The sequence below is a fragment of the Lepidochelys kempii genome, chromosome 17 (genome assembly GCF_965140265.1).
Source record: "Lepidochelys kempii isolate rLepKem1 chromosome 17, rLepKem1.hap2, whole genome shotgun sequence".
Classification (NCBI taxonomy): Eukaryota; Metazoa; Chordata; order Testudines; family Cheloniidae; genus Lepidochelys; species Lepidochelys kempii.
Window position 1 is genome coordinate 3,998,859 of NC_133272.1, and position 26,666 is coordinate 4,025,524.

General features: G+C 42.9%; 1 protein-coding gene across 6 annotated transcripts in view; it reads left to right on the forward strand.

The window, feature by feature from the left end:
- Positions 1-13,571: 13,571 nt before the first annotated feature.
- AKAP10 (A-kinase anchoring protein 10) overlaps positions 13,572-26,666 on the forward strand; it is a 36,876-nt gene continuing 23,781 nt past the window's right edge. For 2 of the 6 annotated variants that reach the window (XR_012155479.1, XM_073315990.1), the window contains exons 1-2: positions 13,574-13,923; positions 24,592-24,639. Coding sequence is in view for 3 of the 6 variants with exons in the window: in XM_073315990.1 (XP_073172091.1) it covers positions 13,902-13,923; positions 24,592-24,639 (70 nt within the window). In the remaining 3 variants the exon portion in view is untranslated. Of the gene's footprint in view, positions 13,924-24,591; positions 24,640-25,875; positions 26,262-26,666 lie in introns of all 6 variants that reach the window. The other 4 variants (XM_073315992.1, XM_073315994.1, XR_012155478.1 and 1 more) reach the window with 4 other exon arrangements.

The following is a 26,666-nucleotide window of genomic DNA, read 5'->3' on the forward strand; positions in this document are numbered from 1 at the left end:
AGCTGAGGTGCAGTGACTACAGCAGGAGGAAGGCGGGGCGGGTTCATCTGTCAACTTCCTCGTGGAAGTGGCTGTCGTTCCATCTCCAGACTCAGCAGATTCTATGGTTTCTGCACTGATCAAAAAGATCTCTCTCGAGACACAGAGATCTGCAGCATCTGTCTCAGCTCTGGTCCCATTAGATTCCCTGCCCCTGTCCTTTTAGTGCCAAGTAATATTTTCGGAACTACTATCCACCGACACAAAACTTGGGAGAGAGGTGGATCCTCACTAGATCTGATGCCACCAGCAGGTTTATTACCTAAATCCAACATTTAAAATGATAGTAATTTTTAGGCATTGTTCTTGTTAATTCTGAAAGTTTAATACATTCTGGTGGTTGGTGGCAAGGAGCACACAAGCCTGATTTGGAGGCTCTGGAGGGGTGGCACCAGTTGGTCAGAAAACTGAGGGATAGAATTGCTGACGTGAGTGTACACGAGCCTAATGCAGATGGCTTGATTTGTTTGTGTGCATGTGGGGAGGGGGTGTCTGTCTGTAAGACTTGTGAATTCTAGTTGATATGATGAAGTTGTTGTCGTTATGAAATTTCCACATACATACACAGAAACCCCTTTCTGTGGGTATCCATCCTGTCGGACCTACAGCAGGTACTCACTAGGCTGAGGACAATGGGAAACATCCTTACGCTAAGTAGGGAAGCAGTTTGGCCAAGGTGGCGTTAAGGAGAATGGGGGTTAGGAGTGGAACGTTACTGAAGGTCGACAAAGAGACAGATGACAAAAACCAAAGGTTCTAAAAGAAATCACTAGGGGAAGACCCACAGGACATTTGGGGAAGAGGATAAACTGGCCAAGGTCAGGTTACCAGAGCTGGGGGGAGAAGGCTCTGTTTGGGTGCCTATCAGTGATGCACTGCAACAGAAGGATGTTGGATGAGGCCCATGGAAGGGCTTGGTGCGTTGAGGAAACTGAGACGGGGAATTGCGTGTAGGGTTTACAATTTTTCTTCCAATCTGTGTATTTTCTACGTGATTAAGTAAATAGCACTAGTGTGTTAGAATCCTGTGCAGAGTGTCTGGGTGTTAGAATCTACAACAGGGGGGCCAACCGGAGGCTGAGAAGGAGCCAGAATTTACCAATATACATTGCCAAAGAGCCACAGTAATACTCAGCAGCCCCCCACATCAGCTCCCCCACTCCGCTCCCAGCGCCTCTCACCCACCGGCAGTCCAGCCGATCAGCACCTCCCGCTCCGCATCTCCTGATCAGCTGTTTTGTGGCGTGCAGGAAGCTGTGGAGGGGACAGGGGAAGAGCGAGGTCACGGTAGGCTCAGGGAATGGCACGGAAAGGGGTGGAGTGGGAGCAGGGCCTGTAGCAGAGCAGTGAGAACCCCCCAGCACATTGGCAAGTTGGCGCTTGTAGCTCCAGCCCCGGAGTCGGTGCCTGTACAAGGAGCCGCATATTAACTTCTGAAGAGCCGCCTGTGGCTCCGGAGCCATAGGTTGGCCACCCCTGAGCTACACTTACAACATGGTCCCTGGAAGAGGTAAACACCTAGGGGTGTACTTCTGGGAGCTTCAAAGATGCTTCAAAGCTTCAAAGCACATTCTGAGCTTCAAAGATGTCCCCGTTGGCATCTCGGACAGGCCCTAGTTGTCAGCTGGCAGGATTGAACCCTGGACCTTTGAATCTTAGTGTACAAGCCTTGGCTGGAGGAGCTGAAAGCCACATGCCTCTTAAACCAAGGTTGTGGCAGGCTCCTTCATCTCAGATGGTTCAGGTGGCGGCCCTGGCCTTGCGGCCACAGTCAGCACCGGCCCTGGCCTTGTGGCCATGAAAGTCAGTATGTACAGCTTTCCTCCGGGTGTCTTCTTCAAGGACCCAGAATATTCACAGCTACATGCTGAAATGGAACCTCAATGATGGGGAATGGTTGAAGAGGGGCCGTGCCCTGGTCTTGGGCTTTCCCACCCTCTGCCACACCTCACGATACGAGACATAGTTAGAAACGTCCTTGCCGATTCCCTCCCAGTGGAATGACTTCCCCAAATGGTCTTTGGTCCTGTTCACCCCAGCATGGCCACTACGATGATGGTGGGCTAAGCTCAAGAGCTTTTTCCTCTACTTAGTTGGAACTACCAACTGTCTCTGAGGATGGCAGTCCTCCTTGTGCCCACCAGAAAAGGTCTCCTTGTGTAAGAGTCCTCCTTCTACAACAAACCCGGACCTATTAGAAGAGCTGAGAGGTGGTGGGTTGCTCCGGGCCGCCATCCAAGCTCCCTTGAGGCTCTCATCCACTTCCTGCTCTGCGTGGAACTGCTCCCTTGATGCTGGAGATATTAGTTCGTTGGGTTGTGGACTTGGGCTTGGTCCCCCTGGAAGCGATGCAGGTGACGGGGATGTCTCCGTTGACTGTGAACTGCTCTCCGCTGGCGCACTAGGTGGTATTTCAGGCTCTGGTTGAGCCCCTTGCGCCGGTTTAGCTGCTGCTGCAGGTTCAGGCTCCATGGCGCCCCTTGGTGCTGGCTCCCCGGACTCTGGTGGGGTTGTAAGCACGGGCTCTGGTGCTGACTGCTCCGCCCGTTCCGATCCTTGCGGTCATCGGGGGGCCGGCCTGCCACTGGCCTTGTTAGTCTCTAAGGTGCCACAAGTCCTCCTTTTCTTTTTGCGAATACAGACTAACACGGCTGCTACTCTGAAACAAGTGAGTGAGTTTTCCTAACAACTATGGAACACTGTTAATGTCACTCACTTAATGAACGTAGGTGTAGCATTCAGACCATGCAGCGTTTTTACCACAATAATATTAAAACTCTGTGATAACAACAGATGCACAAACATATCAATTCCACACTGGGCCTGTCTTTCTCTTACCAACAATGGATCTTACACTTCCTTGTTAAGCAAAAAGTTCTGTCAGTAGCTGACTCTGGATCATCATGACTTAAATATAAAGGATTGATTACATTTCTTACCTGCCTTCAGTTACCAGTGTTGTTTTTTTAACTGCATGGCAACCTAAACTTATGTGTGTCTGGAAAGAGTGATAAATAAACATTTGTGTTTCTCTCCATGTTCCACCTGAGAGAAAAGCTGAAAGGCTGTGCCACCTGGCCTCAGAATTGATGGGCAATGTCAAATATCACGTCAGCGAACTTGTAGCTTCATTTAAGCCCCCAAGCTGCAGTTGGATTCAAGCAGGCAAACCCTTATTTCCATGCTGAATCCCATTGACATCAAGAGCACATGGGTCCAGCTGCACAGATTCAATTATAGGATTGGGGCCATAGCGATTTAAGGGCATCTTTTTAAAGGGCAATTAGCCACACAGAATGGAATTCTTTTTAAAAGCCCAAGTGGTTTAGAAGCACACATGCTATCACATTTCAATTGGATTCATGCTCCTAAATCACTTGGGCCCTTGTGAAAATTGGCACCCACCCTCCCAGCTTCTATTGGACATCACTGGGAGATAGTCACTTACCTTCCCTTTGTGCCTGTGAAAATTGCCTCCTTCATGTCAGATAATTTTCTACATAAAGTTGAAAATGCAAGCAGGGTAGAAATCACAAAGTGGTTGGGTTGCAGGGGATGTTGATTTTTCGGAAAATAAAAGCCAGACACACCCGTGTTTCTCTTCTGCAGAGTCATTTTGAATATACCATTTTGTAGAGAATGTTCAAAATCCTAATGATGCTTCTGAAATCCATGGATAGATCAAGCTTTTACTGTCAAACTTTCAGGCCACTCCTGCCCAGTCCCTTCATTTCTGTTACATGTTGCATTGCTTTTCACGAACTACAGGAGAAACTCGGCCTTCACCGTTGGAATTATACCAGGCAAAAGCCACTAGCCACCTACCCGAGTGGCACAGGTTGTTTGAATCTGAATAGTCATCTCAGGCTGCTCTGATCAGGGCACAGGAGGCAGTGTCAACCAGCTAGGAGGGCTAGAAAGAGCAAGTAAACTGGAGCATGGCAAGCAACTGATGTCTTGTTATGCAACAGTGTCCCTGGGGTAGGTTTCAGGTCAGAGCTGCTTTTGGAAATTACTTTCACTTCCATCACTGGCTCAGGGAGAAAGACTTCCCAGAGGCTTCAGTTTGCAGGGATGCCTTGTCCAAATACCTTCCCCCTCAGCATGTGGATATAATTATGTGGGTTCACAGGTTAGTGTCTGCTTAACTTAAGCCCTTGGAGAAGGAGCAAGGATAGCTCAGAGGTTCTCCGTGCAGGTTTTTCCTATGCATATGCACAATCACTACTGTGCCCTGCTTCATAAGGCTGTCCCAGACTGCAAAGGTGCTCAAAGATGTTTTGCAAAAAGAAAAGGAGGACTTGTGGCACCTTAGTGACTAACCAATTTATCTGAGCATGAGCTTTCGTGAGCTACAGCTCACTTCATGGGATGCAAGATGTTTTGGTAGTTCTCAATTAAGGTCACTAGCACCCTCTGGTGGTTTGTAGTGAGGTTTCCTGGGTAGCTTCAAATAGGCGTTCAGGAAGGTTCAATTCCCATGATGTGGAGTGACAGAGAAATTATTAGCCCTCTCACTGACAGAGCATCTGAATCAAAATCTGGAAATACATATGGGTCCCACGTTTGAGTTTAGAATATTTATGATTTTCTTGCATGTGTCTGTATATTTTTCACTGGGCTTTTTTACTGCCTGACGAATCCGTGGATGGGGCCAAAATAACACAACTCCTCTCCTCCTGGCATGCTGGATTGGGGAAATACCCTGGGAACACCATGTCTTGCATTGTTTCTAACACTCTCCCTGCATCACAATAAAAGTCTTTGAAAGAAACATAAACACAGACACCAAGATATTGGCTTTAAACGGAATGTCCCTGTTTGGGGTTTTAATCAGGTACCTATGGCACCAAAATGCACAGTCCTAGAAGCAGCACTATGGTTCTGACGCAAGGGTCCTCAGAAGCTGGGAGGGGTACAGATCATGGATGATATCTTATAAATACAGATTTCAAGGGCAAGCAGTGTCTCGTGTTACCAGTAGACTGCCCAAGGGGTGTCTTTACAGTGGGACAGAACACAGGGGAGGTGACCAACTGACCTGACCCTCCCTGCCCAGTGCTCTCTGCCCTCCATGCCTGGCTGGGCCCCTGGGACGGACCCACCTCTCCTGACACCTGGCTCTGTATCTTCCCAAAGAAACATGGGCTGGGGGGGGGGGCGGGAATGCAGGGTCACATCTCCCCTGCTCCCAATATCTGCCAGGGTTCACACCAGAATGTGGCCAGCAGCAGCCTTTTGGCACTGTGCGGGAGGGAAGGGACAGGAACTGCTTCCAGTCACGGGGGGGCGGAAAGGGATGACTTGGCCTGTGTCTCTGCAGAGCTCATTTCTTCTCCCACCACTCCTGTGTGGCTGGAAGCAGCTTGTCCCTTCCTGCCCTCACAGTGTCAAAAGGCAGCTAACACCTCCAGGCTGCTGCTGGCCACTGACATAACCCATCTGCCTCCTGTCCCGTGGCTACAACATGGGCAGGAAGGGTTTAAGCCCTAAGGATGCATTGTGCACCCCGGTCCCGGGAACCTGACTTCAGGGGCTTCAGTGAACCCGGCCAGAGAGGTGGCTCAGCAGGGGAGGGTATCGAGGGGACGGAACAACCTTGTGCTGAGCAGGTGAAGAGGGTGCTAAGCCCCTGCTCGGGGGGCTGTTGTGGAGCCTGTAGGTTTGGGGCGTGGAAAGGCTGGAAATCGCTTCCCTCTGCCCCTGCCACTCCAGAGCATAGCTGAGGGGTGGAGAGGCTTCCCCGTGCGACCGCTGTGCGGGCCTTTGGCACATGCGGGGCTTGGCTCCTCCTGGCCAGCACCCCGGGCCAGAGGGTCTTGGGCTTTCCCAGGGCACCAGCCCAGCCAGAGGCAGTGGGGGAAGGAAGGAGGCTGCTGGCCAGGCTGTTGGTGAGCTGAGCACTCCGACCAGGGGCTGGTTCTCCAGACAGCGCTGGGAGGGGGACACGGCCACCACAGGGGATATGGAGGAGCAGCGGGGCTGGAGTGGGGGAAGGGGCAAAGCCGGGAGAGGACAGCGAAAGGCCGATGGGTGGGCAGCAGAGGCGACATGTAACTGGCCGCTGCCTGCCGCCTGCCCACACTCACCAACCACCACAGCTCACAGTCAGTGCCAGCCAGAAACGGGTCTCCCACAGTATTCTTGTCAGCAAGTTAAGGAAGTATGGGCTGGATGAATGCACTATAAGGTGGGTAGAAAGCTGGCTAGATTGTCGGGCTCAACGGGTAGTGATCAATGGCTCCATGTCTAGTTGGCAGCCGGTATCAAGTGGAGTGCCCCAGGGGTCGGTCCTGGGGCCGGTTTTGTTCAATATCTTCATAAATGATCTGGAGGATGGTGTAGATTGCACTCTCAGCAAATTTGCGGATGATACTAAACTGGGAGGAGTGGTAGATATGCTGGAGGGGAGGGATAGGATACAGAAGGACCTAGACAAATTGGAGGATTGGGCCAAAAGAAATCTGATGAGGTTCAATAAGGATAAGTGCAGGGTCCTGCACTTAGGACAGAAGAATCCAATGCACCGCTACAGACTAAGGGCCGAATGGCTAGGCAGCAGTTCTGCGGAAAAGGACCTAGGGGTGACAGTGGATGAGAAGCTGGATATGAGTCAGCAGTGTGCCCTTGTTGCCAAGAAGGCCAATGGCATTTTGGGATGTATAAGTAGGGGCATAGCGAGCAGATCGAGGGACGTGATCGTTCCCCTCTATTCGACATTGGTGAGACCTCATCTGGAGTACTGTGTCCAGTTTTGGGCCCCACACTACAAGAAGGATGTGGATAAATTGGAGAGAGTCCAGCGAAGGGCAACAAAAATGATTAGGGGTCTAGAACACATGACTTATGAGGAGAGGCTGAGGGAGCTGGGATTGTTTAGTCTGCAGAAGAGAAGAATGAGGGGGGATTTGATAGCTGCTTTCAACTACCTGAAAGGGGGTTCCAAAGAGGATGGCTCTAGACTGTTCTCAATGGTAGCAGATGACAGAACGAGGAGTAATGGTCTCAAGTTGCAGTGGGGAAGGTTTAGATTGGATATTAGGAAAAACTTTTTCACTAGGAGGGTGGTGAAACACTGGAATGCGTTACCTAGGGAGGTGGTAGAATCTCCTTCCTTAGTGGTTTTTAAGGTCAGGCTTGACAAAGCCCTGGCTGGGATGATTTAACTGGGAATTGGTCCTGCTTCGAGCAGGGGGTTGGACTAGATGACCTTCTGGGGTCCCTTCCAACCCTGATATTCTATGATTCTATGATTCTATGGGACGGGGGGCCCTGCTGACCGAGAGCCGGCACGCAGCGGAGGCTGTGCTGACGGACCAGCAGGGGGAGTGGCCGGCCCCGTGCGCTGCATCTCACCACCAGCTTTGCACACCAGTTCTCGGCCACTGGACCCCATTACTTACTGCTGGCGGGTGGGTGGCTGGTGAGCAGGGATCAGGCCAGCAATGGGACCCAGCAGTAGTGATGTGGGGGGGGAGAGACAGAAAATATGGACAATTTGCCTATTTTTAAGAAAAAGTCAGGACACCTGTAGGAGGGCTTAAATACAGGACTGTCCCTTTAAAAACAGAACGTCTGGCCACCCTAGTTATATCCAAGACCTCCCGGTTCCCAGAATTCAGCTGCTCAGATTCCTGCCTCCCTCTGGTGAGTGTTTTTCACCACTTTGCTCTATACTGCAGTTTTTCACCCACCCAGACATTGCAAATGAAATGGAAAACCCAGCACCACAGACCTTCCAGCCGGCCTCCTTCTGGAATCACTCCCCCTCTGGTCGCGCCTTGCACTCACTGGATCAAGACAATGAGAGGTCCCAGTGTTTTAATTGTGGCTCGGCATCATTCTTTATCAAGTCAGCTAATCTTTGCCTGGCTGGAATATGGAATAATTCCCTTCTTTGAAAACCTCTGCATAGCTGAGCAGGCCGTAGAAACTCTCTCACTCCCATTAATACTAAAGGACTGAGGTCATCCACATATGACATTTTAAATTAATTTTGTGTGTGTGTAGCCACCTGTTTTCCTGTAAATAAGAATTCTAATCAAACCCACTTTGATTTCAACCTGAAAACACCGCATATGCTAACGGTATCAGTCTCTCTTGTTAATCACACAGCTTTCCAGCTGTATATAATGAAGTATATTATATTTTTCTGACGTATCCTCTTTCAGCATTAATTCCTAGATTCTTAGCTGTTCAAATTTTCATGCATCGTTTTTCTCAACTCAATGAATACAGTTTGTGTTAAAAAACATTTCTCTTCAGTGTCTGAAATGCAAATACAACGCATTGTGCTGGTGCTTGAAAATGAAACCGACTATAAACAGAAAATGTACTGCTCAGTCCAGTTTCATTGTCCCAAGCTGAGTGAAATGCAAAATATAAAGCAAGCAGCATGACTGACAAAACACATGTACGGGTTTTTTTAATGCTTTCTGTTTTAATTAATAGTCTACAATATTATTAACAAAGATAAAGGAAATATTTGGAATATATGATTTTTAAACTGATAGTGTCCCTTTAAAAGTACCTTCCATCTTGATCCTTATACATTTTGTATACTACAGCCCTGATCCTGCAAGCTGATCTATCCAGTTAGACCCTTACGAAGTCCCATTGAATGAATGGGGTTCCACATGAGTTCAGTGGTGATCATATTGCAGGACTGGGGCCCATAGACCAACATCATTCATACAAAACCTTGTGTTTCTGTGTGAGCTGATTTAGGCCCAAGTGTCCTTCCTCTTCACTCATGTGAGTAACCCTATTGAAATCAGCAAAATTACTCTCATGAGTAAGGTCCGCAGGATCTAGTCAGTACCATGCAGTGTTTCAGTATATCAGAATTTACCTGCTCCTGTTTCATTGGCTGACTTATGCAACATCCTGGAAATCAAGACTGATGCTAGAAAAATCTACAAATGGTACTCACTCATTTTTGTTTTTTTCTGAACACAATAATTAGACAGAGCAGCTCACTTTGGTTAATTATCTGAGTATGAACTGCCTAGTGATTAATAATTTCTAGTTCCACATGATTAATTATGCCCAAACACTACATCCCATTTGATCCTATTAAAAATTAAAGTTTATTTATTTATCTAAATATGGAGAGGAGGCAAATTCACCACTCAACTAAGAGCTAAAGAGATTTTTATTTTCCTTTGAATAATGAGGAGATATCTCCCCCCAGCCTCTGTGATATTGGCCAGGGTATGTCCTGAAGGCATATTTTAGCTGATTGCTTAGTTAATTAAACTGTCATGTTCTGCTAAAAGCACCAAAACCTTTTATGCTTCCAAGTTAGAGCTTCAGGGCCCAAGGCTGACTTATTTCCTGTGGAGTATAACTTTTACTCTTCTACAAATTTGCAAAAGAGGAGGGGAAATTTCAATCATAGATATGCAATTCAGGCCAAATACACTCAGGATTTCATTAGTCATTTAGGACCTCCTCTAAAGCCCATCAAAGTCAATGAGAGTCATCCCTTTGGATCTGTCCCTTAGGAAAGAGCTGCTGTTCCCTTTCCTGCTGACACGGGGTGATACCCAAACTTTATCCACCCAAGAGACCACATTAGCAGCCTGGCAGATACCTGAGAGTGTTACCTTGTTTATTTCAGCCATCCACATTTTGCATGGAATGGACCACCTTGATCCAAGTAAATAGCCATAGCTAAGCCTGTTGGACCACCTGGTGGTAAAACTTCCAAAGTGCAGGTTCTCCCTGACTAAATCAGGATGAGCATGGAAAAAACTGGACAGGTGCATTGTACTGTAAAGGGCCTTAAAAGGAAATCAGGGTCAAGAGCTGTATACTGGAAAGCTCATAGCTAACGCTTGTCCTCGCTTGTTTCTAATGATGAGGTGTGCCATTAAAGGGACTGAGCCTGTGGTTTATTCCTTGCTCTGGGTTATGCATAGCACTGAATTGGTTTTCTGGCACCTCCCATGGAGCTGCACCTGTGATGAATTATGGGCCCATTTCATGAGTGTAGTAAAGGTCAGTGAGTCTGTGGCAAGGTCAGCAACAGAACTTGGGTGAAATCCTCACTCCACTGAAGTCAATGGGAGTTTTACCATTGACTTCACTGGGATGAGATTTCATCCGAAGAATCTTGATTCCCAGCACCGTTCTTTAACCACACAAATAAAATCAAGGACATTCAAAGAGATAAACATGCTCTCTCATAAACTTCCCTTGTTTTTAAATAGGCACAGTGTGGAAGTATTCATGGTATATAACAAAAAAAAAGAAAATCCTTGCTGTCTGGAGTCCGATAGGCACAATGAGACAGGATTAGGACCAAAGTGCTGGCTTTAAATCTTTATTATGATTATTTTTATGACAGTATTTATTTGTCACATAGTGTCATAAATCTGCATAATTCTTTATAGAAAAATACAAACAGTGGGTGAAGTCCTGACCCCACTGAAGTCAATAAGAGTTTGTCATTGACTTCTGTGGAGCTCAGATTTCACCCCATGTCACTGCTCCCAGAGTGTAGTACAATCCAGAGCCCGATCCTGTAGCTGGATCTGCACAGGCAGACCCTTTGAAACACATGAAGCCCATCGGACGTTAAACAGCACAGGGCTGTGACCGTGTGGAGCACTCTGGAGGATTGTGTTAGTTTTCTCTGTATAATTGCCATGTTTAAAAAGACAAGTACTTGCTCATGGAAGGTACTTTGTTTGCCAGGAGCTGTGATTTTAGGGTTTCTTACTGTGGGACACGTTTTTCTTCCGGATTTGCTCACTATTTGCATATTTTGGCTACTATTAGCCTCTTGTATTGTGTATTGATAATTAATTTAATATGGTATTTATAAAATGGTCCTCTTGGATCAGCCTCTGAGCACAAAAACGTATCAGAGCGCACCACAAAACACGTTAACAATTACAATGTTAAAGGGAAATAATTAGTTGCTAAGGGGTGTTGATCAGGAGCTGCTTCGTACTCTAAAGATGGCTGCATTTCAAAGATGAGTGAAGAGATGCTTATGAATCTCTTATGTAATCCACAGATTGGGAGGTTTTAACTAATTAATATTTGTAAAGCAAGTTGAGATTCTTCAATTAAATATTCTATAGCAGGGTAGGTTATTTATTATTAATATTATTTATTATTATTTTATTATATTATTAATATTATTGTTGTTATTATTATTTATTTTTTACAGAGTTTTCTGATGGGACAAACTTCAGCATCATCATGATACCAGGACAGTTACATTGCACAGTGATGACGCTGCATTGGCATATCATAATGCAATGACATCACAGAGTATCACAGCTTCCTCCCATGCATCTTTACAACATGATGATGGTTTTACAGTTCTGGATGCTTTTAATGTCCTACAAGCTGGGCTTCCAAAGTGCAGGTTCTCCCTGACTAAATCAGGATGAGCATGGAAAAAACTGGACAGGTGCATTGTACTGTAAAGGGCCTTAAAAGGAAATCAGGGTCAAGAGCTGTATACTGGAAAGCTCATAGCTAATGCTTGTCCTCGCTTGTTTCTAATGATGAGGTGTGCCGTTGATGTGACTGAGCCTGTGGTTTATTCCTTGCTCTGGGTTATGCATAGCACTGAATTGGTTTTCTGGCACGCATCACAATTATGAAGTGCGCTTTTTATATAAAGTCTGATTCAGGGGAAACTTTCACCTTGTGGGATCTTGAGGAAGCCAGTTCCTTGCTCTGTGCCTCAGTTTTCCCATCTGTAGAACTGCAATAAGAATACCAAGCTATCACAAGAGATTGTATTTGTTAATGTTTGTAAAGAGCCTTATACTCTTCTGGGCACTCTTGGAATACAAAGTATCATTATTTTATTATTATTCTACTTCCCATTAATTGTGCTTGTCATCCACAGCATATTATATCCTTTCATTTGAGGATTTTTGAACTAATTATAAAAATCTCAAACAGGATTTTTATAATATCTGAGACTGCATGATGCAATTAAACAAATGTTTGTGTTTTTCTAAGGTTCACCCTTCAAACCTCTACTTAAGGATTTTCCCACGTCCAAAATGGACGTTTGAGCCTGCAAACTTTATTTGTGTTGCAATATTTATATTGCATTGAATACAAATGTTCTACTTCAGGTCATAAGCCAGCTGAAATAGTAGTCACTGTAGTCAGTGACTACTGACCCTCAAGATTTGTTATGATGTAAGACCTTGGGCCCCAATCCTGCAAACACATAGATAGTGCTTAACTCTTTGCACTGCAGATAGCCTCATTAGACTAAATGGGACTACTCATAGTGTGTTAAGCTAAGTACATATGTCTTTGCAGGATAGTGCTTTGCAAGGATGGCGTAGCAATCTTGGTGACAGATATTCGCATCAACTGAAACCAGAAGATACTATTACACTTACATTTGGGGCTTGGCAGAATCTTACCCAGAGGCAGGCTATTCCATAATTGCCCATTATGGGGGCTTTACACTTTCCTCTGAAGCAACTGATACAAGCCACTGTCAGAAAGAGTCTGTTGAGCTAGATGGGCAATTGATTTGATCCAGAATGGCGATTTTTATGCTCTTGTGTTGTCAGAATTAGCTTCTATAAGTCTCAGGGCAGAGAATTTCATTCTGTTTTCTTAACTGTTTGTAAACAACATGGTACCTATACAGCTCTTTAGAAATAATCATGGCAATGTTGTGTCATAACTCTAATGTCCTTTGTGGTAGAGAAGAAATAAAATTTGCTTGTCTGAATACAAAGAGGGTGCTTTACTGAGACATCTGGAGACAGATGAACACTTACTAACTGACACAGTCTGCGTGGCCTAATGTCACAAGTCAAAGTATCTCTAAGTTCTGGCTAAGACTAGTAGGGTGGGAACTTTTGCTGGCTATACAACACCAGTCTGTGGGCGTTTTGAGACAAAACGATGAAGCCACATTGTGCTCTGACAACATTTTGACACAGTATGGAAGCACAGTATGGAGTGCCACAGTGACACTGCTTCTGTGTGATGGTGTGTGGCAAGAACAAGGATTTGATCCAGTGTGATGTTACATGGCAGTAGAGTTGCCAACCCTCCAGGGTTGTCATGGAGTCTCCAGGATATAAAGATTTATCTTTAATTAAAGATTATATCATATTCCTCCAGGAATGTGTCCAACCACAATTGGCAACCCTACGTGGCCGTGATGCTGTGTTGGCGTGGCACCATGGCCCGTGTCAGTGGTGTTTTGAGAGCAGGTGATGCTGTTATAATACAGCGCGATGACATCACATCTCAGCGTGATGACATTGTGACCCAATGGGACATTACATCGTGGCGCCCTCATGCAGCAAGATGCTGTTACATCAAAGCCGGATGACATCACACCACAGCCAGGCAAATGCCACATCATAAAGGCGGAGTGAGCCCCACAGGAGAAACTGACATTTTCCTTCCCCGCCCCCAACCTTTAACGTGGGGACGAAGCCCCACTTCCCCCTGTCTGGGGCTTCTTGCCCTTATCCAAAATGGCTGCCTGCCCTAGCCTCGGGCATTTTGCCATTATCCAAGATGGCTACCGGCTCTGGGTCCCCTTGCCCTTATCTCAGCGGCCTTCCCCTACTTAGCATGGCGGCCTGACGCCGAGGCCGCCATCTTGGGGGAAGGCAAGAAGCCGCGAGTCCTGCCGCGCCGCTGTTTCCCGTCATGCCTCACGAGCTCCGCTCGCCTCTCCTCCGTTCGCCCCGGAAGAGGGAGCTCGGCGGTGGCAGTTGTTGACAATATGGCGGCTGCTGGCTGCTCCGCGGGAGGAAGAGGCGGAGGGAGAGGAGCCGGCAGGAGGAGGAAGGAGTCTCATTCATAGGGAGCCCGGCCTGCTGTTCTCCCCGCCCCGCCCCGGCACCATGTCCTTCTTCAGGCGGAAAGGTGAGGGGGCCGCCGGGCCACGGGGCTGGAGGCTGCGGGCAAGGCGGGGCCGCGGGGAGTGTGGGGGCCGCAGCCCCGAGGAGGGAGAATATGGAAGGGGGAGGCCGGGGGGAGGGAACGTAACATGGGGGTAGGAGGGCTGGGGAGGGGAAGGGACTGGCATGGCGGTGGGGAGGGAACATGGGGGGGAGGGCAGGAGGCCTGAGGAGGGGAAATGGGGGGCAGGAGGCCTGAGGGGGCGGGAACATGGGGGGCAGGAGGCCTGGGGATGTGGGCGGCTGTAGGTGATAGGGGGGGAACTGCTCTTTCTTGGGGGCACGTAGAGAGGCTGAGGTGTGGGACCCAGGCCTTTTTGCCATGTGGGTTGGAGAGGAGCAGGCAGGACCTTGGACAAGGGATTGTAGGCGCTTCCCTCCCCCGCCCCCCCCAATAGAGCCAAGCCTGCCAGGGGTCTGCATATTCTTTCCCCTCTGGACACCCTTTTCCTCTCCCCTTCTCTGCTGTCAATAAGTGCTTCCCCTTCCATGTTTCCAGGGGTGTCCAAGCTATGATGATGTCTTTGATGAAGACTTCAAAACTATTAAGCATTTTATTGAAGCATGCAGTGCAAGCAATCCTCAAACAAGGGAGTTTAAAAAATAATCGGAAATGACTGAATCTTGCTCCAAATGAGTGGGACCTGTCAGATCTGCTTTCAGTAAATAATCCTGACCCCTTTCCATGCCACCAAAATAAATTAAAAAATAAAAGGCATGGTTTGGGGTGTTATGGTGGGTTTAAACTCCTTTGTTTTATCCTGGCTGCTGCATCTCAGAGTGAGATGTCTGCTGCAGTTTCTCCTTGCTTTGTAACAAGGATCTTGATGTGACCTCAGGAAATCTAAGTATATTTTGAAATAGATCCTGGTTTTAAACTTTGGTGATGCAGCTAGCCGCTTCATTCACTGGGGTGATTCTCAGATTAATTGTAACTCGCAAGGTCAGAGTTTGCATTTTCTTAAGGAAAGCCCGGTGTAACAGCTGTAAAACAGATAACTATTACATGTTGCATACTTGTTTCCTCGTTAGGTAGATGAATACAAATAAAATTTTGCATTAACCCACTCCATCTTGTTAAATTTTACCAAATTAAAATAACACTTGCATGGTATAGTAAAACATAGCGTATTAGCTACTTGTATTGTGATGGTATCCTACAGCCCCAAGCACAATGAGCGCCCATTGTGATAAATGCTGGACAAAAGCACAGATGCTACAGTCCTTACCCCAAAGAGCTTATTACTTATTATACAGAAATTATGTAACATAACTCAAGATATTAATATTTTAAGAATCCTATTTTCCTAATTCCTCTTTTCGTGCAATGAGTACGGGTAATAATTGAGATAATGGTTTAGATCAGGGGTTCTCAAACTTCATTGCACTGTAACCCCCTTCTGACAACAAAAATTACTACATGACCCCAGGAGGGGGAACCCAAGCCTGAGCCCCACCACCCTGGGTGGAAGGGCCAAAGCCCAAGCCCCACCACCCCGGGTGTGGGGGACAAGGTGGAAGGCCAAGGGCTTTAGTCCAAGACTGGCGGGGTGTAACCTCAACCCTTGCTGCCCGGCGCTGAAGCCCTTGGGCTTCGGCCCGAAGCCCCAGCAAGTCTAAGCCAGCCCTGGCGACCCCATTAAAACAGGGTCCCGACCCACTTTGTGGTCCCAACCCACAGTTTGAAAACTGCTGGTTTAGATTTTGTTTCTGAATTGGTTTAAAAGCAGTCAGTTGAAACGTAGAGGGTGGTTTTTTGCTTTACATATGGGTGCTAAATTCCTCAGTTCATAATCTGTCTGTAGAGAAGTTACATCACCCAAGAAATGTAACTAAGCCTTTCTGTGCTAAGAAAAATGAGACAAACTAACCATTATTTTCATTACTTGAAATAAATGACATGCATTCTGGGTTTTACCATTTCTAAATATTTTAATTCACAAAAGATGAATCCCTTTAAGACAAAGAGTAGAACCTTACTTTTACCTGGAGTAAGTCTGTTTTACTTTCAGTTCAAAATGTACAATCAGAGGTGCTTACATTTTGATTAGGGAAAAATATTTTCAGCATGCTATTAGTGTTTGGGGACAAAAGGCTGATCCTGAAAGCTGCCAAGAACTCTTAACTCCTATGGGAGCTCAGTAGGTACTTCCTAGAATTCCTGGTGTTTAACAGCTTTCTATAACAGGCTATTTTTCAATGTGCAGAGTCTTCCATGTTTAACTATTCTTTCAATTATGGTTGATTAGTCAGTAAATGTGTCCAGTACCTGACACAGAAAATGAGGGTATGAGGATAATAACTGAAAATGGCTAATAGATGGAAGGTAACAATATAACTTAAAATATAAGATTGTAAAGCCAAATATGTTTGACATTTTTCAAGTTGATTTTGTATAGAATTACTACTTGTTCTTTGAAAATAAAATAATCCTGTTGGTATTAGTGGTCTGAATCATTAGAAAATTAATGTTGTATAACACCTCTAATTTTGACAGACGCGATTTTTTTTAAAAATGGAAATCACTTCCACATTTGAAGGGTAATGTAGGTGTTTTACTGTGTGTTTGGCAGTCTGTGTAAAAATCAATCTTATCAACGTGTGATAATACTGTAGTTCAAGTAGTAAAACTATGATTCCTTCAAGAGTTTCTACAACAATTAAGTCGCTGATATGAGTCTCTGGTAAAGTGTCTTGTTACGGAGAAATGGATCGAAACTGCATTTTTTGTTCTGGGAGAGTGAGAAGATTTTATAAGTTTAGATAGCAGTGTTCATTGGCCAGGCTCATATTTTTCACCTACGACTGGAAGTACTTTACATGTTGTTATAAGATTTCAAGGCCAAAGTAGCAGCACTAATTCCCGTATGTGTGTGGATTAGTGCAGTAGTCCTGGAAAAACAGTTTTAAACCCCCACTTTTCATGGGAGAAGTTCCAGAGATGCCATGAAGTCCACTACAGACTTTTTATGACAACAGCATTATTACGTGGAAGGTGCTCATATGCCATAGTGATGGGCAGCAGCGCGAAATCCTAATACAGATCCAGCTATGAACTAATGGTCAATACAAAATGTTCTTCAATTCTGTACACTGAAGTATTTTTGTATGCAGTTATTTTTATGTAGGCTCTTGTATGAAATAACCTTCCCCAGAGTAGACAATAAAGGTAATTGTGGAACAGGTACTCTGTCTTGATAAGCTGGTATGGAAACAAAGTGAAATCCAGCAAAGACAAATGCAGAGAGATTCTTATAGAAAGGAATAGTCAAATGTAAAATAGAGGGATACTGGTTTTGATAGTACTATGACTCAAGGGATCTGAGATTATTGGTTGTAGCAGAAGTGGCTGAAACTAAATGTGATAGTGCAACATTATTGCGAACAAAACCCAGTTCTTCTAGGTTGCATTAATAGAAATATATAACTAAGGCTGTGAGTTTGTCACAGAAGTCACAGATTGCATGACTTTCTGGGACCTCCGTGACTTCAGCAGCTGGTATGGCTGGCTCGGGCCCCTGCCCTCCCTCCCCCCCCAGCAACAGGAGTTTTGGTGTGGGAGGGGGCTCAGGGATGGGGGTTCAGGCATGGGAGGGGGTGAGGGCTCTGGGTGGTGCTTACTTTGGGAGACTCCCCCAGAAGCAATGACATGTTCCTCCCTCGGCTCCTAGCTCTGCATACTGCTTCTGCCCGCAGGTACTGCCCCCAGAGCTCCCATTGGCTGTGGTTCCTGGCCAATGGGAGCTGTGGAGCCAGCGCTTGGGGTGGGGGCCGCGCGCGGAGCTAGGAGCTGGGGGAGGGACTTGTCGTCACTTCCAGGGAGCTGCAAGGAACCAGTTGAGGAGCCTGCCAGCCCTGCCAACCCCCCCTCGCACCAGCATGGGTCTCCCCCCAGCACAGCCCCGAGCACCCACGGCACCCCCGGACCGCCCCCCAAGATTTAGTCGGGGTATATAGTACAGGTCATGGGCCATGAATTTTTGTTTACTGCCCGTGACCTGTCCATGTCTTTTACTAAAAAATACCTGTGACTAAAAATGTAGCCTTACCTATAACACAAGGAAGGTTGTTGGTCTGCTCCCATGAGAACTGGTTAGGCCTGAAAGAGCTGCGTTCAGTTTTGGATACTGCATTTTAGGGAAGGTGTAAATTGGAGTCGTTGGAGAAAAGCAACAAATAAAAGGTTTTGAATACCCCCAACATCCTCATTTAAAAACAAAAGTATGCTGTCCAAAATCAGTATAGTTGGAGCAAATTGCTATAGTATTTTTGTAAGGGACTAAATTGGGAAAGATGAAGAGAACTGGGTGTATTTGGTGAAAACTGAGGATGGAGATAACTGTCTATAAATATCGAGAGATCTTATAAATGGGGCAATAATAAACTACATCTTTAGTTGATGAAGATGGGCCATAAGGCAAGGGGCTAGGGAAATTTAGGGTTGAATAGTAGAAGAAAAAAAAGTAACTATAAGATTTGTTAGGCATCTGAACCAGCAGCCAAAGGAGCTTATAGAAGGTTAGGAAATTCTCATTAGTGAGAATATTCAAGGCCAAATTACACACCCATCTATTAGGGATATCTTAGAAATAATATAAACAGTCCTGCCATGGTGTAAGAAGGATGGTTAACTGATGCACATATAAAATGATACAAGACAGCTTACATTTGCTCATCCTTCTCTGATTTTTCTCACTAAATATATTAAAATTCTTAGACCTTGTATGGCAGGCTGCACCTCAGCCTGACTCTTAGTCCTCTGAAAATGAAGGCTGCCCGTGGAAATTCTCTCAGACATACTACCCCTAATGTACATGGCTATTGTTGTTGTTCAGAATTGGCTTCAAGCACATGATGTGATACCACCTAGATTGGCTGCGGCAGGGTGAAAGCAAAATTCTTTTAGTGATATTTTACTCCTTGAAACATAGCCTATATGCATGTACTGTCATTCCTATATCTATAACTATTGCTTTGTAAATTTGTTCTGCTTGTTGCTGACAGTGATCCTAGAATACTGAAGGATCCCATGTCACCGCTTAAGTAGAAGGTGACAATTTGAACTATATCATATTACAGGTAGTAAAGTAATAACTAGTTAAAGAGTAACAACTTACCTTTATAGAGAAGTTGGCATGGAAGAACAATTAACAGCCGTTAGCTAAAGCAATTAGACAATGGAAGACAAGGGAAACTGTGTAATCGCTGTCACTAGAGGTAGCTGAGACTGGACTTGATGGATCAAGTACTGACAGTGTTATAGGGAAAAAGAGAATGATGCTATTCTGATGCAGTGTAACAAACTACGTATGTTAAATATTACTGAGCTAGAGGGGATATGTGCTGATTTTCCCAGACAATTTTCATCTGGACAATAATGTTCAATAATCTATGTAAAACCTAGTCATCTTAAATATTTAATATCTACAGTCATGTATAAATTGAGGGTCTACATTAAAAAAAAGTGGAAAACAAGAATCCCAAGTTGCTTAATCAAGGTTTGAATTAGTCTATTCCAAAATGAAAGTGCTAACCTCTAGGATAAATGTAAAATGCTGAGTTGCCAATTCATGGATCTGCATCATTTATACTTCCATTCTAATGGGTGTCAGACTGAATGCTGCATTGACTATTGTGCAGAACAATTATGTAACTGGAGATTGAAATACTTCTCTAAAATATTTAAATCTGGGGTAAGAGCTTTTTTAAAATGTGCTCACATTTTACAATGTAAAGACTTGATTCTAGTAGTTACAATTTGTATAGATTGTACTTGGAAGATTTTCAGGGCCGGTGGTCCATGAATGAGCTATTTGTAAGTAATCTTTTCAGCCTATAGAGGCCAAAGAAGATTTCACTGGTAGCTTATGTGCTTAAATATTTATTTAGATGGAACTGGAAGTTACAAGCATGTTTTCAATATCACTTTCATTTTTAACTCTCTCCTAAATATTTTGGTTACTTCATAATTTTTTGCCAAATTGATCTTTAGGGGTCTTTTTGTAATTGACAAAAATAATTTTTTTATAGCCAAAGATGTAGATTTTTTCGACTAAGATATCTCCCTACAGTAGTTATTTTGTAGGCACTTTGCAAACACAGAGAGACAGTTCCTGCCCCAAATAGCATACAACCTAAAATGTTCACCATAAATACCAAAGCATATTTTAAATTACTTGGTAGAATGCTAATATATACTAGAAATTGTACCACCTAGATTTAAACCAATCTTTTTTTCTAGCTAACCACACCAATTACATAGGAATCATCTATACAAAGTTCACAGCTTGATAGAAAGCAGCTGTCAAACCTGTCATCCACCACAATCAAAGCATATATATCTTAACTGTGCTAATAAGTCACGTATGTAATAAGGCTGCAGGTGATGGATGTGCAAATATCCAAATGTTAGATTATTTAGTTAATACTATCTGTGAGTTATGTCAGGGCATGGGGAGGAGGAGACATGATTGACCTTCACATCAGGTGCTCTGTGAGGTCTCTGAATTCTCACAAATTTGCCATACACTTCAATTAACAGTAATGTGTTTTTAGAAACTGAATACTCTTTTGGGCAGTAGTGAAAACTGCAGGAAGTAAATATGTGAAGAAATGACTTGAATAGATGAGAAAACTGACCTTTCATGTGCTGTAAGTGAAGCAGCATACAAGTTCCTTTTCTTCATCTTGGGTTTTTGTATTCTGCAGATAGTGATCCCCCTGCCTAGGACAATGCCCTTGTCCCACGTATGGATGCAGGGGACAAATTAAAATTGGTGATGGTATCTTAAGTGAAGGTGCACTAAGTTTCTAGTATTTGTTTTTTTTAAAAATCACCATATTGGGGAGGGGGGTAAATTATTCATTCCATCTAAATAAACTCAAGTCACCGGTTTCTGTTTGTTTGTTTCTTGGTTAAGCTTAAAAATTAAAAGGCAGTGGTGAGCTCTGTCTATACATCAGTGGCAGGATATGCCCCCCAAGTGGATGCTTAAATATAATCATCAGAGCTCTAACATATTTTAGCAAATGCACAGGGTCCTTACAATAGTGTAAAATGCAGGTTTTTCTGCCTTTGGCAATAAGGGGCTTTCATTTCAGTCATGAGTGGTTCCATCTCTGCTGGTAGATTGACCTCTTTTGCTTTGCTAAAGAGATCAAAAAAGCCTTAGTCACCAAATAATTCTGTTATTAAGATTGCTGTTCAGAAATCTAGTAACAATCATATTCCTGGTATTGTTCCTCTGTGGAATGTTTCTTGTTCCTCAACAGTGAGAAGGGAGACTGAAGTTTGCCATTCTTAATTGATGGGGTCCCTTGCTGAATAGGGCCTCTAGGACTGAAGAATGGAATTCTTGCATGCACCTGTTTTACACTGTTACCACCACAACTAACGTTGAGATTATTTTTGTGTAAGAGCTTGTGAATTTTCCTACTGTGCAACATGTGCAGCATGCAACGTTTGTGAATGAGATGCATGCACAAAGCATAAGTGATTAGTACTTGTGTTTTTTGCAGTGGCGCAAAATGCTTGATCTTGTGAATGCTGGAAGTTGCTACTGCCATGCCAAAGCTCAATAGCACCTTCTGTCTAGTAAATTGGTCAGAGGCTGTTTTGAGGACAGGCCTAAAATCTTCTGTGCAGTGAATGCATTTAGCCTACGGTTCCAAAACAGTGGTCTACAAAGTGCTTGTAGTAGGGTGACCAAACAGCAAGTGTAAAAAATCGGGACAGGGGATGGGGGGTAATAGGTGCCTATATAAGAAAAAGCCCCCAAAATTGGGATTGTCCCTGTAAAATTGGGACAGCTGGTCACCCTAGCTTGTGGCTCCTGGAAAGCTGGTTTGTCACATGATGCTGGCTTCTTCTCATTTCCGGCTGCTCTAAAGTTTCTCTCTCACCAGCAGAAGTTGATCCAATAAAAGTCTCACCCACCTTGTCCCCGTGTAGATATGCAATGAACATTTTATAGTTCCTGATTTAGAAATGTTAAAAGAAGAAATCTTAAAATGCATACTGTGTGTTAGCAGGCTATAATGACAAGTAAACTTTTAATTCTAAAAATTTCAGGCACTTTCCCCACTTCTGGTGATTTTTTTTTTTTTTAAAGTTAAAGCAGGATGTGTGAAAGTATCTTTGTAAGTTTTGCATGCTTAGTCTTGTACAGACTTGTGTTTAACCTCTCCCTTCAGAATTGTTTGCTTTTCCAGTCTATTTGTAATTCTTTCTAGTTCAGATTAATTTAAAGTGTCTTAACGTAGTATACCAGTTTCCTTTGTTTAAATCACTTGTCAATGTTCCTAATATTTCAAGTAGATACCTTGGTTGATCAGATACTACCAGAGTTACGAATGGGTAAGTGGTCAGAGAGGGATAATTCTCAAGCCCCTAATTAGAGAAGATCTTTAAAATGACTTTTATCCAGTATACCCACGTCTCACTACTTGAAGGGAGCATCTTTTTGCTTTTACTGACTTTTAGCTGGTCACCCCCGTAAAGATCTTTAAAGCTGCCAGTTGAAAGAACACATGTAATGCAGAAATGCATCTTGGAGCAAATAAGCTGTGGATACATTGCCCTTTTTTTTTTGCTCTCTTCTGTGGTGCAAGCCATTGCTCAAGCACAGTGCACTTTGTTAATATGTAAGACTTTTGGCTTGCTAAATTACCTTTTTATCTCTGGTCCCTTGTAAGATTCTATGTTTGCAAATGTTCAGCAAGATACATAACATGACACAGCAAGAAAAGTGCAGACATACTTGTGAAATTGTGAGCTATTTAGTCTATTTACTAATGATCTTAGACATTTAAAAAATATATATATTTAACTTCTCTGTTGTCTAATGTTCAGTATCAAGGCTTCTGTTGTTGTTTGTGTCCCAGTTGTATGAATCTAAAGATAAATCATCCATAAATAAGCTCTTTTGCTCTCCAGGATATGTAATGATAGTTTTTGAGAGTCATGTACATACTGCTTTTTGTCATTGAAAGTTACATCTTCTAACTTTATATTTTTTGAGGTTAGGGAGTGCAGGAGTTGGAATAATTCTCAAAACCTTGAAGTTTTAGACAAGTGGGTCCCACTCACACACTAATTTAAGTATATACAGTTTAGGGACTAGATCTAATAAAAGTCCTTTAGGGTCATTAGAAGTTCTGGGTCCTAATGCAGTATTGGCCAAACTTGAAAATCAGTAATGAATTAAAACTTGAGTCGTGATCTCATGTAGTCACTAGTGTAAGTGTAGATTGACCAAAGTAATCTGCACCTATTCATTGCTGAAGCAAACAAAAATCCATATTTAAAAATTTTATTAAAGCTAATGTTAAATTATATAATATACAGGTTAAGAAAAGTGTCTGCACATCTAGGTATAGTGCTTACATTATCCACAAGTACAAAGTTTGTTTTTAAAGTCATAAAATACATATAATGCATAATCAGCAATAACCCAAATTAAGGTGAATCCGAATATTCAGGTACATTACTCATGAAAAGTTATACAGAGAGTTGGTTGTAGAAAGAAAATACAGGAATGAGTGTAGATTGTCCCTCAGTAATTGAGCATATTGCATGCTTTCTTCGCTAATGGAAATGTTTGCTGGTTTTAGTTTTGCTGGTAGTTTTTAGTTTTGCTGTGAATGGATTGGTAAATCGGTAGACATGTATGTGTGTTACTTTGACAAAGAATCAAGCTGCAGCCAAAAACGCCTATCATAATGCTACATAGAACAATTTATTTGGTTGTATTGGTATTATCCTAAAATAGTAACCTATTTTCCCCCACACTTCTGTATTATGAGATTAGGCTTTCCTTTTACACGTGCCAGTGTACTTTTTTGATTATCACTGTTAAATTTATTATTTTTTTCAGTCATCTTCATGTTGTTGTTCAGTCTTTATGCTTTGTTGTATACTGCTCCTTACATTCTCTTCTTTCAGATTCTTCCTAAAAACGTCCACATTTTTCCTTTAATCCTGTTGTGCTTCAAATTCAGTCACCCATTGTATTATTTATATTTGAGCAATATTGGTTGTGTTGGAATTGTAAATTTCTATAGCATCTACTACTGTGTAAAGTCAGGGGCAAGGACAAGCTCCATTTATGTCTATACAGCACTGGGCACACTACTGGTATTCAGATAATACTGTGGGGATACAATTTTCCCAATGTTGTGTGTGGTTCACTGAGAACATCTGCTAATATTTTGTTTTAAAATGCAACTAGTTCCACCTTCAATTTTGTTTTGAAAATAGTTTACATTTTGAATGTATTTTAAATAAGAAATCAGATAACCAATCTTGTAGGTTGCCTAAATTGGTTTAAATTACATAATACATGAGCTTCATGGGATGTTTGTATTAATACAAATGTTTTAATTTTTGTGAAATGTAATCCTTAAAAATGAACTACTAGGTTGTGTATAAAAAGCTTAACATCCCCATCCAGCTACTGGATGTATGTGTAGACTGGAAAATAGCAAATATATTTTAAAACAAAAAAAATGCTTATTTGCTACTTTCATTACCCACCAAGTCCTGAGTCTGAGATTTTTATATTCTCCTTCAACGAACAGTCCATGCCATCACAAACCTGAAATAGCTTTTTACTCCTTCCTTTATATTTTACAGTGAAAGGCAAAGAACAAGAGAAGACCACAGATGTAAAAGCAATTAAAAGTAAGCTCAAGATTTACTGAACTCTATGGAAAGACAATAAAATCCACAACACTGCCATATTTTTGTAACCAGCTGTTCATTTTGTTATCACTGAAGAGGAGTACACCTTGTACTAAAAAAAAGTAAATAGTTTATCCGTCTCCAGGTGGCCTATAGTAAATTGAAAACTGATCTTTCCTGATAACTGTCATCTTACCAGATCCGGAAGCATGGAAAGTTATTCATTCTTTCTTGGGTTTTATTTCAAAATTATCATAAAATTATATATCTGATCACCTTGCAAATAGTGATTATTCCTTATCTGCAGTAGATTGCTTTCTGAGGTTTTTGGGAGCTTTTTCTGGTATGTAATTTATTTTGCAATTTTGATAATGTGACTTTGCATTGCCTAACTTACAGAACAGGAAGCCAGGTTCTGATTTTGCTTTTACTAATGTAAATATGGAGTAGCTCAATTTAAGTCTGGAGTGGCTTCAGACTTACACCAGTGGAGTGGAGATCCAAATCTTGTTCAGAAGGAGCAGCTACCCTAATACTACACTATATAGTATAAAAGTTTTGTTGTCGTTACATGACTTAATGTTGAAAATTTTCCTTGATTTGTTGGTAACTCTCTATATAGCATGTTAAGCCAAGGGAAAACAACACATCTAATTTGTAGTTTTCAATTTTATACATGTTCACTTTTTAGTTCAGCTTCCCTTTGGTATTGCTGCAATAATTAAGCTGTTCTTACGTGCCTCAAATATAACTTTATTTCAGTACTTTATAAAGTGTTGTCTGGGCTTTAAGAAAAGTGTACAAGCATCTTTGAGCACATTGATTTATCTTTGAAGCAGTACAAGAAGCAAAGTCATCCTAACCAAGTTAACAGGATGCCCTGCGATTATTAGTCATGACTACTTATTAGTTCAAGCAGATTGCTAAGGAAAGGCTATGACATGGCCACTGTGTAAAGTAATATAAAACTTCAAATACAATTTAGTTTATTACAGAACAAGAACTGCAGATGTTGAGCAAAATGGGAGCAGCTTCCCTGTTTGGCAGAGCACTTTTCAGTGATCTGCATCGTATGAGGTTAGAGATTTAACACTATCTAGAAGTTTTAGAATAGGTATTTCATCCTTAGAGTTTATTAAACTTAAATTCTGTTTATAGTAAAGCTAGGAGCCTTAAAACTAAATCAGAAAGGTTAAACCATTATCAGATGGGTCTCTTTTTTTTTTTTCTACACAGTGTCCTCCAGCAAGTAATCTTCAATTGCTGTGGTCAGCCAAGCAACTGGCTGCTTCCCACAGGCTTGGAAGAACATGTGTTTTCCCATTCCTGTCTGCGATACATACCAAAGGCTTCTTGGAGAATAGCAAGCAGAATTTCAGTACCAAATATTTCAATTCAAGGAAAACCTCCACATATCTTACAAATTATTTCCAGTGACTACTTGCCAGAATCAGGCCTGTGTTCATGTTTATTCAGTCATGTACATTCAACAAGTGGAGAGGGAGACTATATTTACCCAGAGTTGTAGATTTGATTGTATTCTCTAATTAGCTAATTTAGCAAAACAAAACCATACAGCCATAGATTAAAAGTACAGAAAACAGACCACAAATCCTCAACAGGTAATTGATAATTACGTGAACAAGATAAAATCTAACCTACAGTGTCACATTTAATGAACAGCAAAGGGCCATAAAAACAAAGCAGGATGTCATATTTAGGTTAGGAGATCAGCTCACCATACCATTAATTCTAGGGTGCCTGTTGCCTGGGCATTTAAATGTGTTAATTCCCAGCCTGTATGTGTCATTAGATATTGCAAATATGAAAGAGGTGTGAAGAATTAAAGCCATTGAAACAAGTTTCCTTGACACATCAGTAAAATCCATTGTTATGTAATAGTGTAATAAGGCTGGGTGGGGATGGATCTCTTTGCCTGGCATCCTAGTCAAACTTAATATCCCAGAAGTTTCTAAAAATGAATATTATGAATATTGGCATAATGTTGCCTCTTGTTTTCTCTGCTT